At 37.3% G+C, this 21590-nt stretch overlaps 1 protein-coding gene and 1 long non-coding RNA gene across 3 annotated transcripts; both read left to right on the top strand.

Annotated features, from left to right (window-relative positions):
- Nucleotides 1-6874: 6874 nt before the first annotated feature.
- LOC130985995 (uncharacterized) lies at nucleotides 6875-9939 on the top strand. The gene is made up of 3 exons (XR_009089132.1): nucleotides 6875-7006; nucleotides 9110-9169; nucleotides 9676-9939. It is a non-coding gene; the product is annotated as an uncharacterized LOC130985995 (long non-coding RNA).
- Nucleotides 9940-11700: 1761 nt separating this feature from the next.
- On the top strand, nucleotides 11701-21264 carry LOC130985994 (calmodulin-binding transcription activator 2-like). 2 transcript variants are annotated; one of them, XM_057909247.1, is made up of 13 exons: nucleotides 11701-11976; nucleotides 13106-13225; nucleotides 13771-13886; nucleotides 14763-14851; nucleotides 15665-15707; nucleotides 15836-15977; nucleotides 16068-16169; nucleotides 16294-16431; nucleotides 16518-17065; nucleotides 18341-19029; nucleotides 19513-20080; nucleotides 20374-20706; nucleotides 20915-21264. In XM_057909247.1, the coding sequence occupies exons 1-13, from the start codon at nucleotides 11937-11939 to the stop codon at nucleotides 21023-21025; spliced, it is 3039 nt and encodes a 1012-aa protein (XP_057765230.1). In that variant the 5' UTR covers nucleotides 11701-11936; the 3' UTR covers nucleotides 21026-21264. The 2 variants fall into 2 exon arrangements, with proteins under 2 accessions (XP_057765230.1, XP_057765231.1); XM_057909248.1 differs by lacking the exon at nucleotides 11701-11976 and having other exon boundaries at nucleotides 13106-13221.
- The last annotated feature ends 326 nt before the right edge of the window (nucleotides 21265-21590 follow it).

Below are 21590 nucleotides of genomic sequence, written 5' to 3'. Positions count from 1 at the left end.
AGCTTCAGATATTCGGAACCATTCTACTTACAGTACCTATCGCAATAGATAAGGACATGACTGAGAATCCCTATTGATTACGATCACCTACTACGAATTGGAAAGACGAGATGTGATATGGGTACTAGCAGTTACCAACCATTATGATTGATCATAAAAGTTTACGCAAGTGTGTAAGACGAGAGAAGTTCTCGAAGATGGTTTAGAGTTTAATAATAGCTAGAAGCGCCGACAGTGGATCAATGCTGAAACAAATGAATTAAGATTCTAATGAGACCCTAAGGATATACTCAAGATAAGTATATATACCTTAACCTATCGAGGACATCGCCTCAGTTAGAACGTCTTGGATTATGCATTTAGTCTGGTAGCCGCAATGAGAGCATTGACTAAGGTTACTCCATGACTTAGCATTACACATGGAGACATATCCTATAAAGGTGCTCAGATGAGCAAAAGCTATTTCCTTATTGAATGTGTGATGATTTAGAAGGTCTTTTGCAATAACACGGAAGAGTGCTTCAAATTATATGGTTGCATTTCAAGCGCTATGTGAAGGAACACTAAATACTAGAAGTTCTACATTAAGATCATATAGAGGAACATTGTTAAGTAAGGTCGAGCCTACCTTATTTCGCCTATAGAAGATGTTTAAGGATTGCATTAAACTAGGAGGCAGACTCCAAGTTTGAGAAGCTCTAGAATATTCTCAAGGACATGTTCAAGATATTAAGAAGAAAGTGGTGATTTTAGACCAAATATACCTTTTGCAGCCAAGGAACAAAAGTTGCCAAGTTCGGAAAAGTATTTCCGAATGACTGAGAAGTAGTTGTGTCGGACCTGGCCAGTCCACATGGCCAAAATCTCAGTAGTCGTCATATATGGGTCTTTAAACCTATATATTTTAAACCTTCATCTGAAAAGCCAAACGGGTTCAGACTATTCGGTCATTTCGTTTCGACCTTTCAGTCAATTCATTTCTACCCTATGGTTATTCATTTTCAATTGTTTGGCAAATTATTGAAACACTTTGCCTAATTGCCATTTGTGATTTGAATCATTGCGATCTACTAGCTGTTGGTAGATTTTGTGTGACCCAAGGATAAACAGATACTCATCAGATTAAATCAGTCAAACACGTATGCTTCAACCCAAGGGTCAAGCACGTGATGCATACAGACAATCTCTTGTGCATTTAGTAGGACATTATTTGTGTATTTCGAAAACGATGATCATTTCGATGCTTTTGTATACCCCTATGTTGGCTTAGTTATTTTGACTAGTATTAGTACGGAGACGCGAAACCTTGGGGCGTTCCGTGACTGAGTACTTTTTGTGATGGCTTCACTAGGTAGCCAGTTCATCATGTGTGGTACTTAGATAGGTCTTTGAATCTAGACTTTTATGATGATGTAAAGTCCTCATTGGGGCAATTTTCCCTATGTTATATATGGTGACCTTATTGGTTTTTCGCGGCAAGTCGTCCCGCTATGTTTTATTTATATGTTCGCTTAAGTTTTAGTAGGAGCAGAACTCGATGAGTTAAGGAGTAACTATAGAAATGATAGTATGTCCTTATTGTGTTTTAATGCGCTGAGAACTTGTGTTTGACCTAATAGAATGCCGCCAAAACGAGGACGACCAAGAGGAGGGGGCAGGATTCCCCGAAATGAAAGAAGAGGCCCAGAAACAGGGCCAGAACCAGAACCCGAAATAGTTCAACCACTTGTTCAGCCAGAACGACGGATTGAAGAATTATTCTTGCGACAGAACCCACCTACCTTCAACGGGACAGGAGATCCGGCAGAAGCTGAAACTTGGGTTCGCGCTATTGAACGCATTTTCAATTTCCTGCGTTGCACCGACCAAGAACGTCTGACTTGTATGTCCTTTCAGTTGACTGGGTCAGCTGATTTCTGGTGGGAAGCAAGGATGAAAACGATGACAGCAGAGCAGTTAGAAAACCTGACTTGGGAACAATTCAAAGCCGGTATATATGACAAGTATATACCCAAGAGCTACCGCAAGAAGAAGGAAGCTGAATTTTACAATCTAAAACAAGGGAAGATGTTGGTAACTCAATACGACAGGATGTTCTGCGATATGTCTAGATATGCGCCGGAACAAGTTGACACAGATGAGAAGATGGCTGAAAAGTTTTGTGCCGGACTGAGGCACGAGATTAGGATGGCTTTGGCAAGCCACGGAGGATTGTCTTACACAGAGTCGCTCAGCCGAGCGTTAGACATTGAGGCAGCCATGCCAGGAGAAAGACCTGCAACTGTACCTACGCCAGTACCTTCACATGATCAAAATCATAATCAGAATTTTAGAGGAAAGAGGAGATGGGACAACAGTAACCCGAACCAAGGCGAGAAGAGGCCATGGCAGGGACGGGTCTTCCAGTCACAGGGCTATGGAGGCCAGAGTGCACCGAAACAGATGGGAAATAACCAACAGAGGGCCCCACATTGTCCCAAATGTAACAAAAATCATGTGGGAATCTGTAAGGCCGGCAGTGATAGTTGCTATATCTGTAACCAGAAGGGGCACTATGCAAATCGGTGTCCGAATAAACAACATGGAACGAGTTCAAGGCCAAACCCACCTATCCAGGCTCCACATCTGCGAGCAATTCAAGCTTTGCCCCAACCATACCCAAGGCAGCAACCACAGTATCAGCAGCCACAGCAGCACCAACAGCTACAGTACCAACCACAACCTCAACAACCGTATCAGCAACAGGCCCGCCAACAACAACAGCGACAACAGAAACAACATGAAAAGCCTCGTCATGCTAGAGCCTATGCTATGAGGCAGAAGCAGCCCGAGAACAACTAGGGAAACCTGGCAGGTATGGGCATGCTACTCAATACTCCTGTTGTACTTTTATTTGATACGGGCGCATCGCATACTTTTATTTCAAGTACATGTGTCGACACCTTAAAACTTAAAATGGAAAGAGCTGATCAGGAGTTGAGTATATCATCACCTATAGGAGGGATGACGACAGTAGATCATGTGTGCTTGAACCTAGAACTGAACATAGGGTCACTCAAGATTGTAGTGAACAACTCGTATGTTATTCCAATGGGAGATGTGGACATAATCCTAGGAATGGACTGGCTAGCCGAGAACTATGCCAACATCCTTTGTAACGAAAGACGGATATCGTTTCGACCCCCAGGAAGGGAGCCGTCACATTTCCACGGAATTGGTATGGGAAGAAGAAAGATGATCATCTCCGCCCTACAAGCAACGAAAATGATGAAGAAGGGATACCCAGCTTACCTCGTATACTTGCACGGAGAACTGGGTACTGAAAAGAGTATAGAAGATGTAGCAATTGTACGGAACTTTTCAGATGTATTTCCAGAGATTCTGCCAGGGCCACCACCGGACAGACCAATTGAGTTTATCATTGATTTGGAGCCCGGGGCAGCTCCCATTTCGAAGGCACCATATCGGATGGCTCCTAAAGAGTTGGAAGAACTCAAGATACAACTGCAAGAACTTTTGGAACTTGGATTCATTAGACCAAGTGTATCACCTTGGGGTGCACCCGTACTTTTCGTGAAGAAAAAGGATGGCACATTGCGAATGTGTATAGACTATAGGGAACTGAACAAAGTGACACTGAAGAACAAATATCCTTTACCAAGGATAGATGACCTCTTCGACCAGCTCAAGGGAGCAAGCGTGTTCTCGAAGATTGATTTGCGGTCTGGTTATCACCAGCTGAAGATTCGACCAGAAGACGTACCTAAGACAGCATTTCGAACTAGGTATGGTCACTACGAATTTGTAGTTGTGCCATTCGGACTAACCAATGCGCCAGCTGTGTTCATGGACCTCATGAATCGAGTATTTCATCCGTACTTAGACAAATTTGTCTTGGTATTCATAGATGACATCCTGATCTACTCGAAGAACGAGAAAGACCATGAGGAACATCTGAGAATTGTTCTAGAAACGTTGAGGACAGAGCGCCTTTATGCCAAATTCAGCAAGTGTGAGTTTTGGCTCAGCGAAGTCACGTTTTTAGGACATATTGTATCATCAGAAGGGATTAAAGTGGACCCTGAAAAAGTACAAGCAGTGCGCGAATGGAGATCGCCTACTAACCCTAATGAGATAAGAAGTTTCTTAGGATTGGCAGGTTACTATCGGAGGTTTATGGAAGGATTTTCCAAAATTGCAAGGCCAATGACGCAACTACTCAGGAAGGGAATAAAATTTTCTTGGACAGAGGAGTGCGAGAAGAGCTTTAAAGAACTCAAGGAAAAGTTGACTACGGCACCAGTGTTAGCCGTTCCAACAGCTGATAAGGAATACGTGATCTACACAGACGCGTCCAAAAATGGACTTGGCTGCGTGCTGATGCAAGAAGGAAGAGTGATAGCATATGCGTCACGACAGCTTAGGCCACATGAACTGAATTACCCGACTCATGATCTGGAGTTAGCTGCAGTGGTGCATGCGCTGAAGATTTGGAGACACCACCTATATGGAGTTAGGTGTGAAATATTCACAGATCACAAAAGCCTGAAATACTTTTTCGAGCAAAGGGACCTTAATGTGAGACAAAGGAGGTGGCTCGAACTAGTGAAGGATTATGACTGCGGTATTAACTACCACCCGGGTAAGGCCAATGTAGTAGCTGATGCATTGAGCCGTAAAACTCAATCTAGGTTGGGATATTTCGTCACCCAAAAGAATGAGCTCATCAAAGAGTTTGGAAAAATGAGCATAGAAGTGGTTAAACCACCAGGGACGATAGCAAGCGTTGTTGCAACAATACCTAGTTTGAGAAAGATGATTGTAGAAGCACAAAGAAAAGACGAGAAAATGGAGAAACTACGGGAAGCAGTAAGGAAAGGAGGAGACAAGAATTATCAAGAAGCAGCAGATAATGCTATCCTCTTTGAGGGAAGAATATGCATTCCCCACGATGATGAGCTTAAGGATCAAATCATGAGTGAGGCTCACGATACCCCTTATACTGCCCACCCATGGAGTACTAAGATGTATCAGGACCTAAAGAAACACTTTTGGTGGGAAGGCATGAAGAGAGACATAGCGTCATTTGTGGAGAAATGCCTGACATGCCAACAGGTGAAGGCCTTACACCAAAGGCCATATGGAAAACTGCAACCGTTGGAAATTCCAGAATGGAAGTGGGAGCACATCGCAATGGATTTTGTGACCAGTTTGCCCAAAACAAAGAGAGGAAACACTGCCATTTGGGTAATAGTGGATCGACTCACAAAATGTGCTCATTTTATACCAATACCGATCACACACGGGTCAGACAAGCTAGCTCAGTTGTATGTTCGAGAGATTGTACGCTTACACGGTGTACCCGTGTCAATCACATCAGATCGAGACTCGAAGTTCACATCTAGATTTTGGATGAGCTTACAGAAGGAGTTAGACACGAGGCTAAATTTCAGCACCGCCTTCCACCCACAGACAGATGGGCAGTCTGAAAGGACAATTCAGACCCTCGAAGATATGTTGAGAACAGTGGTGTTAGATAGAGGTGGAACTTGGGAAGCAGTGCTGCCGTTGATTGAATTTGCCTATAATAACAGTTACCAGGCAACTATCAATATGGCACCATATGAGGCATTATATGGAAGAAAATGTAGATCACCGCTTTATTGGGATGAAGTGGGTGAGAGAAAAGTTTTAGGACCAGACATGGTCAATGAGATGGTTGAGATAGTCCGCCAGATCAGAGGGCGAATAAAAGAGGCACAAGATAGACAGAAATCTTACGCTGATGCACGTCGAACTGAGTTATGTTTTGAAATAGGAGACAAGGTCTTCCTAAAGGTATCTCCTACCAAGGGGATAACTAGGTTTGGTGTCAAGGGAAAACTTAGGCCCCGATTTGTAGGACCTTATGAGATTTTGGAGAGAATAGGCCCAGTAGCCTATAGGTTGGCGTTACCGCCAAGCTTTGGAAACGTTCACAATGTTTTCCACGTATCACAACTCAGGAAATACGTTTTCGATCCAAAGCACATAATCCACCAAGAAGAGATGATCCTTTGTCCAGACTTGAGCTATGAAGAAAGACCAGAGGCCATTCTAGATCGAAAAGTACAACAACTCAGGAATAAGGCAATCACATCAGTGAAAGTCTTATGGAGACACCACGGACAAGAGGAAGCCACGTGGGAGCTTGAAGACAAAATGAAGGAGAAATACCCCGAACTGTTTTAGAAGAAATATGCAAATTTCGGGACGAAATTTTTGTTAAGAGGGGTAGAATGTAGTGACCCGCTCTTTTATATATTTTAAATCTAGTAATGAGTGTTTATTTTTGTTCATCAGTGAATGAAAACGGTTTTTATCCTAATATGAATTCAGCTTATGATCCTGAATTTATATTGTTAAAGCAGTCAATGATATTATTTCAGAGTTATAACTGACTTAGCAAAGTCACGTTATTTATTTAAGCAAGATGAAATTAGATTTTATCTTTATTCAAGTCGTGATTTATTTCTGACTCGTGAGTTAATTAAATCTGCGGATTTAATTTAAATATTAGAACAACAAACGAATTAAATCTACGGATTTAATTTAGATTCATTTTATAATTTATTGATTTAAGCGAGAAATCACATGTCGAAATACGAGATTTATTTAAATAAACAGTATCAAGCAGATACGAGCACGCGATCCATCTTACAGTTACAGAATCACCGAGACAGAGAAAATACATCAATAATTCTCCTCTACATTTTTTTTCCTTTCTTTTTCTTCTCTTTTTCTTTCCATTAATTTTGTTCCCCACTTCATTTTACCACTAAATCTACTTTTTGACTTTCACTACCATTCTCCCCACCACTTTCACCACCATTTTCTCCACTACTCAATTATGCAACAACACATATTGTTCCAGCCATCAAGTCTTTTCTTCCCTCACCAAAACGTGCAGAAGAAGTTGAGAAAGGGAGAGAGAGTTTCCTCCAACTCCAAATTGTAACTTGAAGAGGTATATACTAAGCTTCTTTATTTCGAATTCAGTTGTATATCATCCAAACGGTTCCCAAAAATTCTCAAATTAATTGTGTATCATCTTTCATTTGTTTTCTATATTTTGGTAAAATTTCAGAATATTTAGAGCTCGCGTGATTTATTTATGAATTTGTAAACATCACTGCCCATCTGGAATACATTTTTGGTAAACAATCTTTGGGAGATCATAAGTAAAGTTTCAATCGGTGAAAACCTTTGAAACTTGAATATGTCACTCTAGACTCCCGTATCTTTCTTTTGACATCGGCCTCACCATTTTTGAGTAAGGGAAACAACCGGTATAAATTCTTGAAATCTAGTTCTTATTCCATGTACCATCCAGTAGATTTTACAAACTTACGACTTTGAGGTGGCAAAGGCCGACTTAAATCTTTGATTCTCAAGCCTATCTTTCTACTGAATATTCACTGACATGTTGGGAACTTACTTGTTCAGTTTTAGAATTTTTGGTGAAGCCTAAAGTGGTTTTTCCGATTTATGTTCTGAATCTGCCAAACTTGAACTCTTTTTGTGCACTGAACTTTAGATAGTCATATCTTCTAAACCATGAAGGTTCTTAGAGTAAATCCAACTGGAGAGTGTTATGATCTCTCCCTAGTTTCCAGATTGACCTTTGGGGTTCCCAGTGGAGTTTTGTAAAGGGAGATATGATTTTTTAAAGAAAGCCACTGACTTGGTTGTAATCTGGAAATATGAAATTTACAGATTTTCGCTTGTTAAATACCCATCTTTGAGAGGACATATCTTGCTCGTTTGAATTGTTTTTCATTCGATTCAAATTGGAGAATGATCCTTGAAATGTCTAGTTTCCAGAATGTCTTTTGGAGCCTCATTTGGAGATCCGAGGCAGATTTGGTGTCTGTTGTAAAACAACCCCTTAAGAGCTCAAGTTGTTGAATTATTTTCTATGTATCAAAGTTTATTTTAAAGGATGTTTCGTGAAAGATTTAGTATATGTGCGTAACAAGTTTGGGACTATTTATTTTAAATGAGGTCCGTTCTTTATTTAAATTATGATGGACTTTTAATGAATATTTTTGGGATTAAACTCTTATTTCTTGATTTATATAAATTATTTTTTTAAGGACTTATAAATATGAATTTCGTAGGCCTACTGACCTACTGTGATCGACGGTTTATCGATGTCTAACAGCTTTGAAAATTTTATAGAAAGTCCCTACATGAGTCTTGAGTACCCTGGTAAAATTTCAAGCCATTCCAACTTCGTATGATACTTCTTTAAAATGCAAAACCTAAACTGCACATTACTACCGAGAATTTCAGAGAACAGAGAAAAGAGTCATTTATTTCAGTAGCTGCCTGGGTGATCTAGCTTTCCAAATTTTTATGGTATTAACCTTATTGTGTTATTTAGATATCCACCAAAGTTGAGCCCAGTTTGACAGCGTTTACTATTTTTCAAAAATACAAGTTTTCGATTGTTCAAAACTGCCGAACATGGTAGATCGTGGTAAAAACGTCATATCTCTCAAACCACTTGGAGTTTTCGACTCTATTTTTTTTTTATATGAAACTAGACTCGAAGATCTTTCTTTCGGTATGAGTCGCGAGTCCAGGAGATGTCGGAGTCAGAACAGATTAAATTTTGAAGTTGAGTCAGTGTAAAAACAGAGCATGTTTTGATGATGTTTGATTGTGATTCTTATGTGCCTTATGTTGAGCCTTTTTATTTTATTTTATTTTATTTTTATTTTATAACATTACTTGTTCTTATTTATTAAGCCCGATTAATTATGAGATTATAAAGCGAATAAGTTGAAGTATTTATTTTCTATTGACTACGAGGAACGGGGTTTATTTAATTAACGGATTAGAACACCCGAAGAGAACGGATTGATTATGATAATCTATCCGACCTCATGTGACGAGCCTTATTTAAATTATTTTATTCCGACAATTAGGATTTATAATAGAATCTCCCAGATTATTATCTCAGAATAATAATTATCGGAATACGAGTCATGCATAGTTAATTACGCATTCTCATTAATTGAGGATTTTATTCGAGTAGTATCTTATTTATATTCTCATAATAAAGGTCAAGCACGAGATTAATAATCAGTCAAGGAGCTACTGTACCACAGAAAGTTTCTAACAGGTGGGCATTACTTTCATATATATATCAAATGAGTTTAAATGTTACCTTCAAGCAAGTTATTTCATGACTAAATTAATTGAAGTTATTTCAAATATTGTCTTGCCATAAAATATTTAAATTTCAGTATGATATCTATCTGATGTGGCTTTTATCATGTAATCGAATTCGGGTCTTGAGCAGTTGATAGCTATCCTGCCAGGGCTAGTGTACACCAGTGACCGTGAGTCATCTAGCGGGTTGGCCGGTCAAGTGACCGTGAGAGGTGGCCACCTCTCCGGCACAAAGTTCCAGATATGATAGATTACAAGAGAACTTAGACTGCAGTCGAACTTTAAGAATCACAAATGAATTTAGTAAGCTTGGGCCTTTTTAGCGAAAAACTCCCTTGCTGTACTGTTATGATGGCATGACAATTTACAGTTTTGAAGCATGTATTTTATACTTAGGCATACGTGCCCACTGAGTACTTTTGTACTCAAGCCCTGCATATATTTCTAAATGTGCAGGTTGAGCAGCTGCCGTTGTTGATGAAGTGACGAGCGGGATTCTTTTGTCTTATTATGTATTAAAGAACTCTAGGGTTACATGTCTTCATACATGTAATCAGAATCATATTCCGCTGCGTACTCAGAAGTTTTATGTTTATTTGGCTATGTCAGAGATATCTGAACTTACTAGTTATTTGAGTCTATACGACTAAACTTCTGTTATATTATAAATATCCCTTTTGTTAAATGATGAAATGTGATCCTTCCTTGTTTATTTATCCCCTTTCTACCCCGCTTCTAATATCCCTCCATTAGTCACGGTTTCCCCGGTTTAATTATCCTTAATTAGGTCCGGTCGTGACAATGAGATACTACACACAAGTATTTATATAGGCTTTAGTTAAGATGGAGTTTGATCAAAAAACCAATGTGGGATAAGAGATGTGACTTGCGAAAAAAATGAGAATAAAGGAGAATAGAAAGTTTTCAAAATGATTGAACTATAGAATACTACATACACATTTTCATAGTTCAATTTTATAGAATAATAGTCATCATCAATTGATTGAACCATGATTGAGGATGAATATATTCTCTTGTGAAATCGAAGTTTAATGTTATTGTTATTTTGATTAAGTTTTATCTAAATGATTAGGTCTACTAAATTTTTGACGCGGGGCCTAATTTTCTTGATGAATAAAAATAAAAATTATAAATTTAATTGTGACGTATTTTCATTATTACTATTTTTGTAATTATTTTCTTACTATATAGATTTTAAATGTGTCATTTAGATCCCATGTCAAACTTTGAGTAGACCTAATCATTTAGATAACGTAATCAAAAGAACTCTAAGATTAAACTTCCATTTCACAAGAGAATATATAAAGGATGATATACTACACACAAGTATTTATATAGACTTTAGTTAAGATGGAGTTTGATTAAAAATCAATGTGGGATAAAAGATGTGACTTGCGAAAAAAATGAGAATAAAGGAGATTAGAAAGTTTTCAAAATGATTGAACTATAGAATACTACATACATATTTTCATAGTTCAATTTTATAGAATAATAGTCATCATCTTAATTGATTGAACCATGATTGAGAATGAATATATTCTCTTGTGAAATCGAAATTTAATGTTATTGTTATTTTGATTAAGTTATATCTAAATGATTAGGTCTACTAAAATTTTGACGCGGGGCCTAATTTTCTTGATGAATAAAAATAAAAAATTACAAATTTAATTGTGACGCGGAGTACTATTTTTGTAATTATTTTCTTACTATATAGATTTTAAATGTTTCATTTGAAGCCTATTATATTCATATCTTGTAGGAATTTAATTTATTTTCTCATATTTAATTTTATGTTATGGATGTATTATAATGAAAGTCATAGTTATATACCAAACATACAATTTTAATTCACTTGGTGGATACAAAAATTTATATTTTGTAGTAATTCAAATTTTCCCATGATAAAGTTAAATATAATATCAATGTGGGAATAATGAATGACTAATGTAAGAATGTGAATGACATTTTATTTAGGTAATGAATTGCTAAAGTTTGATATGTTTTCAATGTGGGATAAATGAATTAAGATAGCAAAGAATAGTGAAAGGAGAAGATGCCACCTAGGATTGAGGATGAATGTGATGTGTCTAATATGTATTGCTTTATAGAATTGATAGATGTTCCATGAAAAAATTAAATGTTTTGCAAAATTTAGAATCGTTGAACATATCAATAATTTTGGTGAATATACCAATAATTTAATTGAACATGCCTTTTGGTTTGGGTTCGAATCTTGGAGTGAGATTTTCAACAAATACGTCTTTTCAACAAATAGGTCCGTTCATTAAAATTATTGACATATTTATCAAAATTTGGACACTGAATTTAGGATTGATCATATACGGTTAGATTATGTTATTTGAGTGGATGAGATTGTTTCTCTTTTCTAATAATATTTATATTTCTTCATTGAACCTTTTCCTATATATATATACATATATATATGCCACGTGGTGGAACGCCAATGGCTATCACAAGTGCAGCTGACTTTTGCTTTAACCAACCTCCCCCGGTGTAAAGCGCAGCGTCTTCTGGTGTAAAAGAATCCATCGCATTCTGATTCATTCTCTCTCTCTCTCTCTCTCTCTCTCTCTCTCAATAATACATGCACAAATATTGTAAAGATTTTATTAGATTATCTATGTATAGATTATGAGCTGACTCAAGAGTTGTTGTCCACTGTGATCTAGTTATTGATGGCTGAGAGCGGATCGTACAATCTAGGGTTCCGGTTGGGTACGCTTCATATTATACTAATTTATCGAGTTACTCGTTTTCAGTTCCCGAATTTACTTAATTAATGTCAGTCAGTGATACAAAAAGTTGTATTTGGTTTGAAGCTTGAATTTATGTTGTTACGGTAGAATACTTGAGATATTGGAGGAGGGAGGGTACGGATTAGGTTGCGATGGGCATTTCTTCTGTTCTATGCCAATTATGTGTTAATCTAGTGGAGTTCATTTTATTTGATCGGTTTCCAGTGCAAATCTTTATTGATTTTGATTGGTTCTGTGTAGCTTTTCCGCAGTTAGTGCACCAATATTTACCAATTTTATTGGGGTCTTTGATTTGTATCACCGAACCCAAGATGTAGTCAATTAGAAAATCCTGTGGGTTTATGGAGACTAGAAGATGGTACAAGTATGATGAAGCTATGGATAAGTATTTTATGAATTACAACTTGCTAGTGATGTTTGGGTGCATTTTACTTTCTGAAAAGTTAAATGTGAAACTAGATTCTGATGACTTTAGTTTATATATGAGATTTTCAAAATTTAGGAGGACTAGTAGTAGTAATAATTCCTTTTATAGGAATCCAGTGTCATCGATATGTCCATTGTTGAGTTTTTGAAGTACAATTAGATGACTGTCTGGAAAGACTGGAATGATATAATTCGATCTTGAACGATAAGAAAAGTGATTAACTAAGTGACTCATCGGGTTAAGTTAAGGATTTGGATATTAAATTATAGGTTTGAGATTCTTTTCTGGGGGTGGGGGTAAAGAGTGGGGAAAATGAGTACTGTTAGTGAAACAGAGTCACACAAACATGGTCATCATTTTCAATTAGATAAATCCATTTGGAAATGGGACCAAACATTCTCTAATTTTGACTTATCTTCTCTTTATTTGGATCAACAAATTCTTTTAGATTCTATAGAAAGGGTAGGAATGAAACATAACTATTTTATTTCTCCATCTTTCCATCGTCTTAGTTCCCTTATGCGTTTAATGCTAGAGATCGATCAGCTTCCTCTGTGTCAAATTATGTATGTTATTGGTACCTGGCTGTATAAGAAGAATTTGTGTCTGTAATATTTTTGATTGTTTGGTAGAAAACCTAATTTATATTTTCAAATTGCAGATATCAAGCAGATACTATCGGAAGCCCAAAATCGGTGGCTGAGACCTGCTGAAATTTGTGAAATTCTTAGAAACTATGAAAAGTTTCATATTTCACCTGAGGCTCCAAACAAACCAGTTAGTATGTCTTCTTCATCTAATCAATCTAATGTTTGCTTAAAATAAAAAAAATATTGTATTTAATTTATTAAATTAATCCCGAAGGAGTTGGTTTATCTGTTTATTTATGTAAATCTCTTTGATCTGCCATTCTTATTAACTTATGGGTTATGTTATAAGAAGTAAGTCATTGATACCGACTACCAAGCAAACTTCTCATGGCTAGAACTGATTAAGTGATTAGCGGATTATAAGTTTGGATCAAACTAAGTTATAGGACTTTGTTTAATTGACAATACTTTGGCTGTTTTCAAGGATTTGTTTCAGTGACAGTCTTTTATTGCTGTTTTATGTAGTACATTTAGCTGTGTGCGTATGTTGGCCTAGCGGTAGGCCGTAGGAGGTTAATGTCCAAGACCTGAGGTCCTGGGTTTGAGTCCTCCATCGCGCGGTCTTTAAATTTACTTTACTTATTGTAATTTATTAATACATATATATGTGTGTGTGTGTGTGTGTGTAGTACATTTAGCTATGAAACAATTTTCTAAAGATAAATGGTACTTTCAGGTGGCTCTGTTTTTCTTTTCAATCGTAAGGTCTTAAGGTACTTCCGGAAGGATGCCCATAACTGGAGAAAGAAAAAGGACGGGAAAACTGTCAAGGAAGCACACGAGAAACTGAAGGTTAGCCATAAGCAAGGATTGTGCTCTAACAAATAAATATAGGATGGTCATTTTTGTGAGGATCATTTTCGTTGATACTGGCTCAGCCCTGCATGGCAGATAGGGTACTCAAGCATAGTTATTAATCGCGCATCGCGCACGATCGCGCAAACCTGTCCTAGGGTGATCGCGCATCGCGAATCGCGCGCTATTTGAATATATCGCGCAGAAATAGATAAAAACATAATATATATCATAATCATAGTAAAACCATGCATAATATGTCTAGTTAATAAAAGTCTATGGTCGTCCCATAGACTGCCGTTCAAAATTCTGAGTTGGAATGTCTAAAGACTCTTAAGTAATTAAGTATATAGAATAAAACTTAAGTTCAGACTGCCGTTCAAAATTCTGCACGAATAAAATTAAGAGAGAGAGAGGCAGACTGCCGTTCAAAATTCTGCACCCTAATAAAATATAACCCTAATTAAGCCTAATTAAGAAAAGCCCATAAAATATAACCCTAATTAAGCCTAATTAAGAAAAGCCCATGCAATAAAAGTGAGGCCCATGCATGCAATTGACTGATTTCAAGGCTTAAGTTCAATCGCGCGCGCTACCGGCGCGATGCGCGACCTGCACGATGCGCGAATAGCGCGCGCTACCGGGAAGGAGCCAAGTTATAGCGGTGCGGCGCGATGGAGGTGCGCGACGCACCGCGACGCGCGATCGCGCGCGCTACCTGCGCGATTCATAACTATGTACTCAAGTACTAGCTGCATATATTGTGCAATGGGCTTAATCTTTTGTTCATGCAAATTGCTTCTGCTGGCATGTTTCTGCATATTTTTTCTGGTTTTGTTTACAGGTTAATTGCTGATTTTCATCTATTTTCAGGTCGGAAGTGTTGACATGCTGAATTGTTATTATGCCCATGGAGAGGATGATGAAAATTTTCAAAGGCGCAGCTACTGGTTGCTTGAGCCGTAAGTGTAGACTGTTCAATATCTGGCTCATGGTAACAAATTGTATCTGAATTTCGATATTCATGATATAGCATTCTTCTGTCTATCTACTTCAGGACTTCGCTACTTTTACAATCTCATATTAGGTTGAACTAATCTCATTTCATTTGCTGTAAGGTTACAGTAATTATCAGGACTGAACTCATGTAAATGTTTTTATTAGCAACTAACTGCTGATAGTCTGTCCACCTCTAAAATCTGTAAATGGAATTATGTATATCGGTGTTAATTATCATGTTTTGATCAGATCCAAGATTATTGTGGTGTGTATAAGAATGGAAATGAACCTTGAGTTCTAGAACTAGGTTCTTAAGGTGTACTGGAGTTCTGCTAGATAAACTAATAATGAATGTATACCACAGAAGATAAATTGGCTCTAAAACTTGAATCTTGCTAGTTGTTCAAGATTACTTCATGCTGAATCTTGCTGAAATCTTGAACCATTATCCTGCCACTTGAACTGTTGCCTCATCTCTGTTCAGAGTTGTATTTATTTATTTATTTTGATAAATTACATAAGTAAATAATGATTATATATATATATATATAATATAAATATTTGGCTCAATGGATATTCTTAAGCCTTGCTAGTTCACATCTATTGTATGTAAACTTTTTTATTTATCACGTTTTGATATATAAAAATCTGCCAAAATTTCTGAGTGCTTTACTTGAGGTGTGTGTGTATTTAATCCATTGATCAACTCTATTCTTCCATATCTTAAACCAATCACAGCAATCAATCAGTTCTCATCAAATTTTCTAATCATGCAGGGATCTCATGCACATAGTGTTTGTCCACTATTTGGAAGTCAAGGTCAGATGTTTGTTTAAAAATAGATATAGTTTTGCTGTGTGGCTCCTTTCCATATTAAACTTGATGTAATGAACTTCAGATGTTAGGAATTTATGAATTGCTAAATTTCCCCTTTTTACATTCTCCAGGGCAATAAGACAAACATCGGCTATGTTAGAAACAGTGACAGAGTTGTACCGAATTCTGAAAACGAAAGCTCATTAACTTCCAGTTTCCGTGGAACAAGCCCAACCAGCACCTTGTCTTCAGCATATGAAGACGTTGAATCTGGTACCTCTCTCTCTCTCTCTCTCTCTGAATGTCGATTTGATATTAAAATGATTTAATTTAATGTCTTATCTTCTTTATATGGAACTTCAGACAGCAATCACCAAGCAAGCTCCACACTTTATTCATATTCAGAATCTCCATTGATTGATGATACTGCTCAATCAAGCTCTTATAATCAACTTTTTAATTCAGGTATCTATTTCATTTTTCTCATCCTCATTTTTTGTTTTGTTTCCATCCTCTTCATGCAACAATGGCAAAGTAGAAAGTGCTTTAATTTTTATTTATTGATTTATGATTATTTATTTTTGTCAAGGAAATCAAAATGTTTCTGTCCTGAATTACTCATCTCTTTTGGGGGATAATAAAAGTGGCGGGGGCAGTCCTATAAATGGGGCTCAAATCACGGACGGTTTGGCATTATGGCAGGAAGTTCTGCCAGACCCTGATGCTGGTATTGTTGTATATAACAGTTTAATAGCCATTGAAACAATTGCATGGTTTTTTACTGGACTTGCCTAACATGCTGCTTTTGAACAGGAGAGATTGCGTACGAGCAGGAATCTCAGTGTTCTCTGCCTGCCCAGGACAATTGGCAGGTTCTTAATGCATTGCTCGATCAGAAATCTCTTCCTTCAGGTCAAGGGATTGAAGTGGGCCAATTTTGCAGAAATCCGGATCTGAAAGAGCAATCTGGACAAAGAAAGATTCAAATGTTCATCTCAGATACAGATACTGGAAATGCAGCAGATGCGGATATGGAGGATGGAATGACAGTGACAGGAAGCGAAAGCTACTTTTTCCACCTGAGAAAGCCTCTAATTAATGGGTTGCAAACAGAGGACAGCTTGAAGAAAGTTGACAGCTTCTCAAGGTGGATTGCAAAAGAAATTGGAGAAGCCGGTGATCTAGACATGCAGTCAAGTAATGGAATTTCTTGGAGTATTATGGGAAGCGAGTATGACCCTACAATGTCAGCTCAGCTGCAAGTGGATACTCACACACTGAATCCTTCAGTTTCTCAGGACCAGCTTTTTACTATTATTGACTTTTCACCTAGCTGGGCTTACTCAACTTTGGATACAAAGGTACTTCGTTCTGATCTTTAATATCAGCATGTCTCTGAGTGTATAATTTAGTAATTTATCAAGTGTCTACAGAAATATAGTCATAGTTATTAATGGCGCTAGTTGGACCAAAGGTCCAAAGCACAAGGCACACCTTCCGAACACAAGGCTCCAAATAAGGAATAAATTTTAAAATAAGACAAATTTTAGAAGTATGAAATTATATCAACCTTAGTAGAGTGATATTTGTAATAAATTGGAAGCAGCTATTTTCTAGGAGCACATAATTTAATAATAATAAAAATAATGTATAGTAGTGTAATAGTACTATAGTAGTGATTATAAAGTCAAGTGTACTAAACAATTTGATAGTGATCAAATGAAAAGAGGCAGGCATATTTTCAGGCGCTATTGCAAGAATAGAATGTAGGTATGATGCAACCCATATTTTAGGATGATGATTGATTTTAGATTTGATTGAAGATTAATACTAGAATATAGGTATGATGCAAGTATGCAACCCATATTTTAGGATGATGATTGATGTTAGATTTTATTGAAGATTTATACTAGGCAGCCCTCATTTTAGGAAGATTGGTTTTGGGACATGTAGAAGATTTATTTTACTGATAAGTGATCTATTGCTGATTTGATAAATTGGGAAGGTTTACTAATTATTATTTTATGGGTGATTATGAATGATTGGATTCACACATTACGATATAAGCAAATAAGGCACAATTTTCTCTTGATTTTATTTCATTCCCACTATTTTTTATACGTAATGAAGCCTATAAATCAGCTGGGTTTCTGTAACCTATGCTTGCACCTCAAAGGTTAATAGATACGAAAAAGGAAATAAATAGAAGGAAACAAAATATACCTAGGATGAAAAGACACAAAGTTGCTCTTGCCGTTCATTTCTTTGAGTGTAGTCAACACATTGTTGCTATATTGTTGTCCTTATACACATGCTCTTATTGTGTATTTCTGTGCTAGGTCAATATCGTAGTTGAAAGGTGAAGCCATAGTGATAAGGGCGTGGTTGGTAGGTTAAAATGGGAAAATAGATATGGGAAAGAGTTATGATAGTTGAGGGGAATTAATTTCATTGTCCCCCAACATTGAAGTGCACGACTAGTTCCTGAGGAATAGGATATCCAATCACTATTTACATACCCAATTCTTATTACAAACCACCATTTTTTCATTTCATTCCCATTCCCTTATCTCTCTAATCACCATCCAAATACTCCCAAAGTTTTGCTAATAATATCTTTTCATTACATCAACCAGGTCCTCATTACTGGAAAATTTCTTAAGAGTGGAGAAGAGTTATCTAGATATAGATGGTCCATTATGTTTGGAGAAGTGGAGGTTCCGGCAGAAGTTTTAGCAGATGGTATTCTTTGTTGCTGTGCTCCACTACAGAATCCTGGACTTGTCCCTTTCTATGTAACTTGTTCGAACAGGTTGGCTTGCAGCGAATTACGTGAATTTGAATATAGGTCTGGAGCAGACCAAATTATTGGTTCTGTCAATGTAAATGGAGATAATGCTATTGTGATGCATCTCTATCAAAGATTTGAGATGATATTGCACCGTGAACCTGTTGGAAGTCCTATACATTCTGATGGAAATGAATTCGAAAGACTCAGTGTAACCGATAAAATAATTTCAATGATGGAGGAGAATGACCAGGAGGCAGAACTTTCAGAAAATCATGGGTCACATCCGAAGGTGATCGGGGAGATGCTCCTTGAAAAGCAGCTAAAAGAAAAATTTTACTCTTGGCTTCTTAGCCGGGCTGCTGATGATGGTAAGGGGCTTACAATGATTGATGAGAGAGGTCAAAATGTGTTGCACCTGGCTGCTGCTCTTGGTTTTGATTGGGCCATCCAGCCAATAATAGTGTCAGGAGTTAGCATAGATTTCCGTGATGTGAATGGTTTTACAGCACTTCATTGGGCTGCATTTTATGGCAGGTAAAACCCAGCTTCTTTTTTTTAGTTGGAAATTTAATTTCTTATCAAATACACCTGAATGGCTGGTTCCAATTCAATTCCTTTTTCTCCTGGGGAAGAGGTTATGTTTTTGGAGTAGTATACTCTCTTTTGCTTTACTGATGATAATTGTCCTTCTATTGTTTACTTATAGAGTTAATAATTATATTATGTTGCTCTCTCTTGACACTTCATTCGTTTTTAATGATTAGTTATTTTTTATCGGCAAAACAAGCATATGGAAATTTTAATTAAAATCAATGTTTCACTTGATTTTGACATAACAGATTCTGAAATATGATCTTCAGAGCTGTAGCTGGATGTAAAAGGAAGTTGTATCCAGGATACAAAAAAGTACTTATGGGTTTGTCTAGGTGTTTTAAAAGAAAAAAGGAATGAGAAACTTTTGGTAAAGAGAGGCAAAAGTTTTGGCTACTTTTCTCACTTTCTCTTCTTGCTTAACAGGGAGGACTTAGTTGCTGTCCTTGTATCTCTTGGTGCATCTCCTGGAGCACTGACTGATCCGTCTGCTGAATACCCACTGGGTAGAACTCCTGCAGACCTGGCTTCATCTAGTGGACACAAGGGCATATCTGGCTTCCTTGCCGAGACTTCCTTGACATCGCACCTCTCAACTCTTAGGGTAAATGATAGTGGAACCACAGAAGTTTCTGTATTTGAACCAATACAGACAGTTTCAGAACGCTTAGCAGTTCCAAGAACTGGAGCAGATGTTCCAGATGCACTTTCGCTAAAGGATTCACTTGCTGCAGTATGTAATGCTACACAAGCAGCGGCTCGCATACACCAAATTTTCCGTGTTCAGTCTTTTCAGAGGAAGAAGCTTATTGGACAGGAGTCTGATGAGTTGCTGAATCCTGATACTATGTCTCTTTTAGCTCCTAAAACATCGAGACTTGGTCATTCTGATGGTATGGCCAATACTGCTGCTCTACAGATTCAGAAAAAGTACCGCGGTTGGAAGAAGAGAAAGGAATTTTTACTAATCCGTCAAAAAATTGTTAAAATACAGGTGCTTTGCTTCTCCCATATCAAACTGTGCGTCAGAATAGATCTTTCCATATGCCAAACTAACTAACAGGGTGAAAAGTGAGCTTGAATGTGAATATAAATTACTTAACATAGTATCACACTATGCTACTTTGATCTTCCAAAAAATAATGCTGAAGTAGTGGTCCGTGGCCTTTGCTTGAATCTCTTATAGATCTAAGCACAAACATTTCTCATCATAGTATTGCTAATACTCTAATCTAAAGGTACCAAAAATCCTCATTAGAACTGACATTTCTTTGGTTTTGGCTGAAGGCTCATGTAAGGGGCCATCAGGTAAGGAAGAAATATAAACCCATTATCTGGTCAGTGGGAATATTGGAGAAGGTGATTTTACGGTGGAGACGCAAAAGGAGTGGATTGCGTGGGTTCCGATCAGATGCAGTCCAGAAAGAACCAGATGCGCAGGGCAGCTTGCCACTACCAGCACCGGAAGATGATTATGACTTTCTAAAGGAAGGAAGAAAACAAACTGAAGAAAGAATGCAAAAGGCGCTTGCTAGGGTCCAATCGATGGCTCAACATCCAGAAGGACGAGCTCAGTACCGTAGGCTTCTAACTGCTGCTGAAGAGTTCCGTGAAAATAAGGTAGTTATAATATGAACTTGATGAGTGAAAAATGCGTATGCAATGTGAAATGCTTATGTCTCAAATATTTAGGTAGAAAAACTTGTTGATAGTAGCGGTGATTTGGTTAGAGTTAAGGAAACCTTATTTTCTATGGCTGCTAATGATCTAGCTGATATGCATTATGGTAATCAAATTATTGATATATTGGATGGTTTGTGTTGAGCAGGATGGTTCAGATATGTTGTTGTTCCCAGAAATGATGAGCGCGGAGGAGGATCTAATCGACGTTTCAAGTCTATTGGATGATGAAACGTTCATGTCTCTTGCCTTCGAGTAAGTGCGTCCATTATAGTCCCTCTAACTATGGAAAGACATCACAGTGAATTAGTACGTGTAGGTTTTGAGATTGTATATATAATATACACACAGGTAACTTATAGGATGTGTAATTATTTCACAGTTTTTTCTTTCAAGACCGCAGATAGCTGCTTGCTTTCCATGAATCACCTGTCTTTTTACTACGTAGACTATACTTAAAATCTTTTCTGCTGTTAATAAATATTCAATGTTTTTACATAACGTCGTCTTATAGTAACACAATATTGAAATTTTCTCTCTTTTCTTTTTTAATAAATTTTTGCTGGATATGAAACAATATTGAACCGGGTCGCGTTGGCTCTGTATGTGTATCCTCTTTCGTAGGTGTATATTTTGGTTTGATGCAGGTGTTATATTCCCACTTTAGCTTTGTTCAATGTGGTTTCTGAATTATCATATGTGAAAGGTTTTGCTAAAATTTCCTATATGTATTGACGCGTCATTCCTTTTCTTGTCAAAATTCAAATAACCAAATGATAAAAAATTATCTAGATTTCCTATACGTTATCCGTGTTTTTCTTCGA

The sequence above is a fragment of the Salvia miltiorrhiza genome, chromosome 5, assembly GCF_028751815.1.
Source record: "Salvia miltiorrhiza cultivar Shanhuang (shh) chromosome 5, IMPLAD_Smil_shh, whole genome shotgun sequence".
Taxonomy (NCBI): Eukaryota; Viridiplantae; Streptophyta; class Magnoliopsida; order Lamiales; family Lamiaceae; genus Salvia; species Salvia miltiorrhiza.
This window is presented reverse-complemented; position numbering and strand designations above follow the sequence as displayed.

Bases quoted from the DNA above. Each gene is read 5' to 3' on its own strand.
- LOC130985994 (XM_057909247.1), top strand. From the start codon at position 11,937: ATGGCTGAGAGCGGATCGTACAATCTAGGGTTCCGGTTGG. The intron at 14,852-15,664 runs GTAAGTGTAGAC...CTAATCATGCAG, and splicing joins AGCTACTGGTTGCTTGAGCC to GGATCTCATGCACATAGTGT. The intron at 17,066-18,340 runs GTACTTCGTTCT...TACATCAACCAG, and splicing joins ACTCAACTTTGGATACAAAG to GTCCTCATTACTGGAAAATT.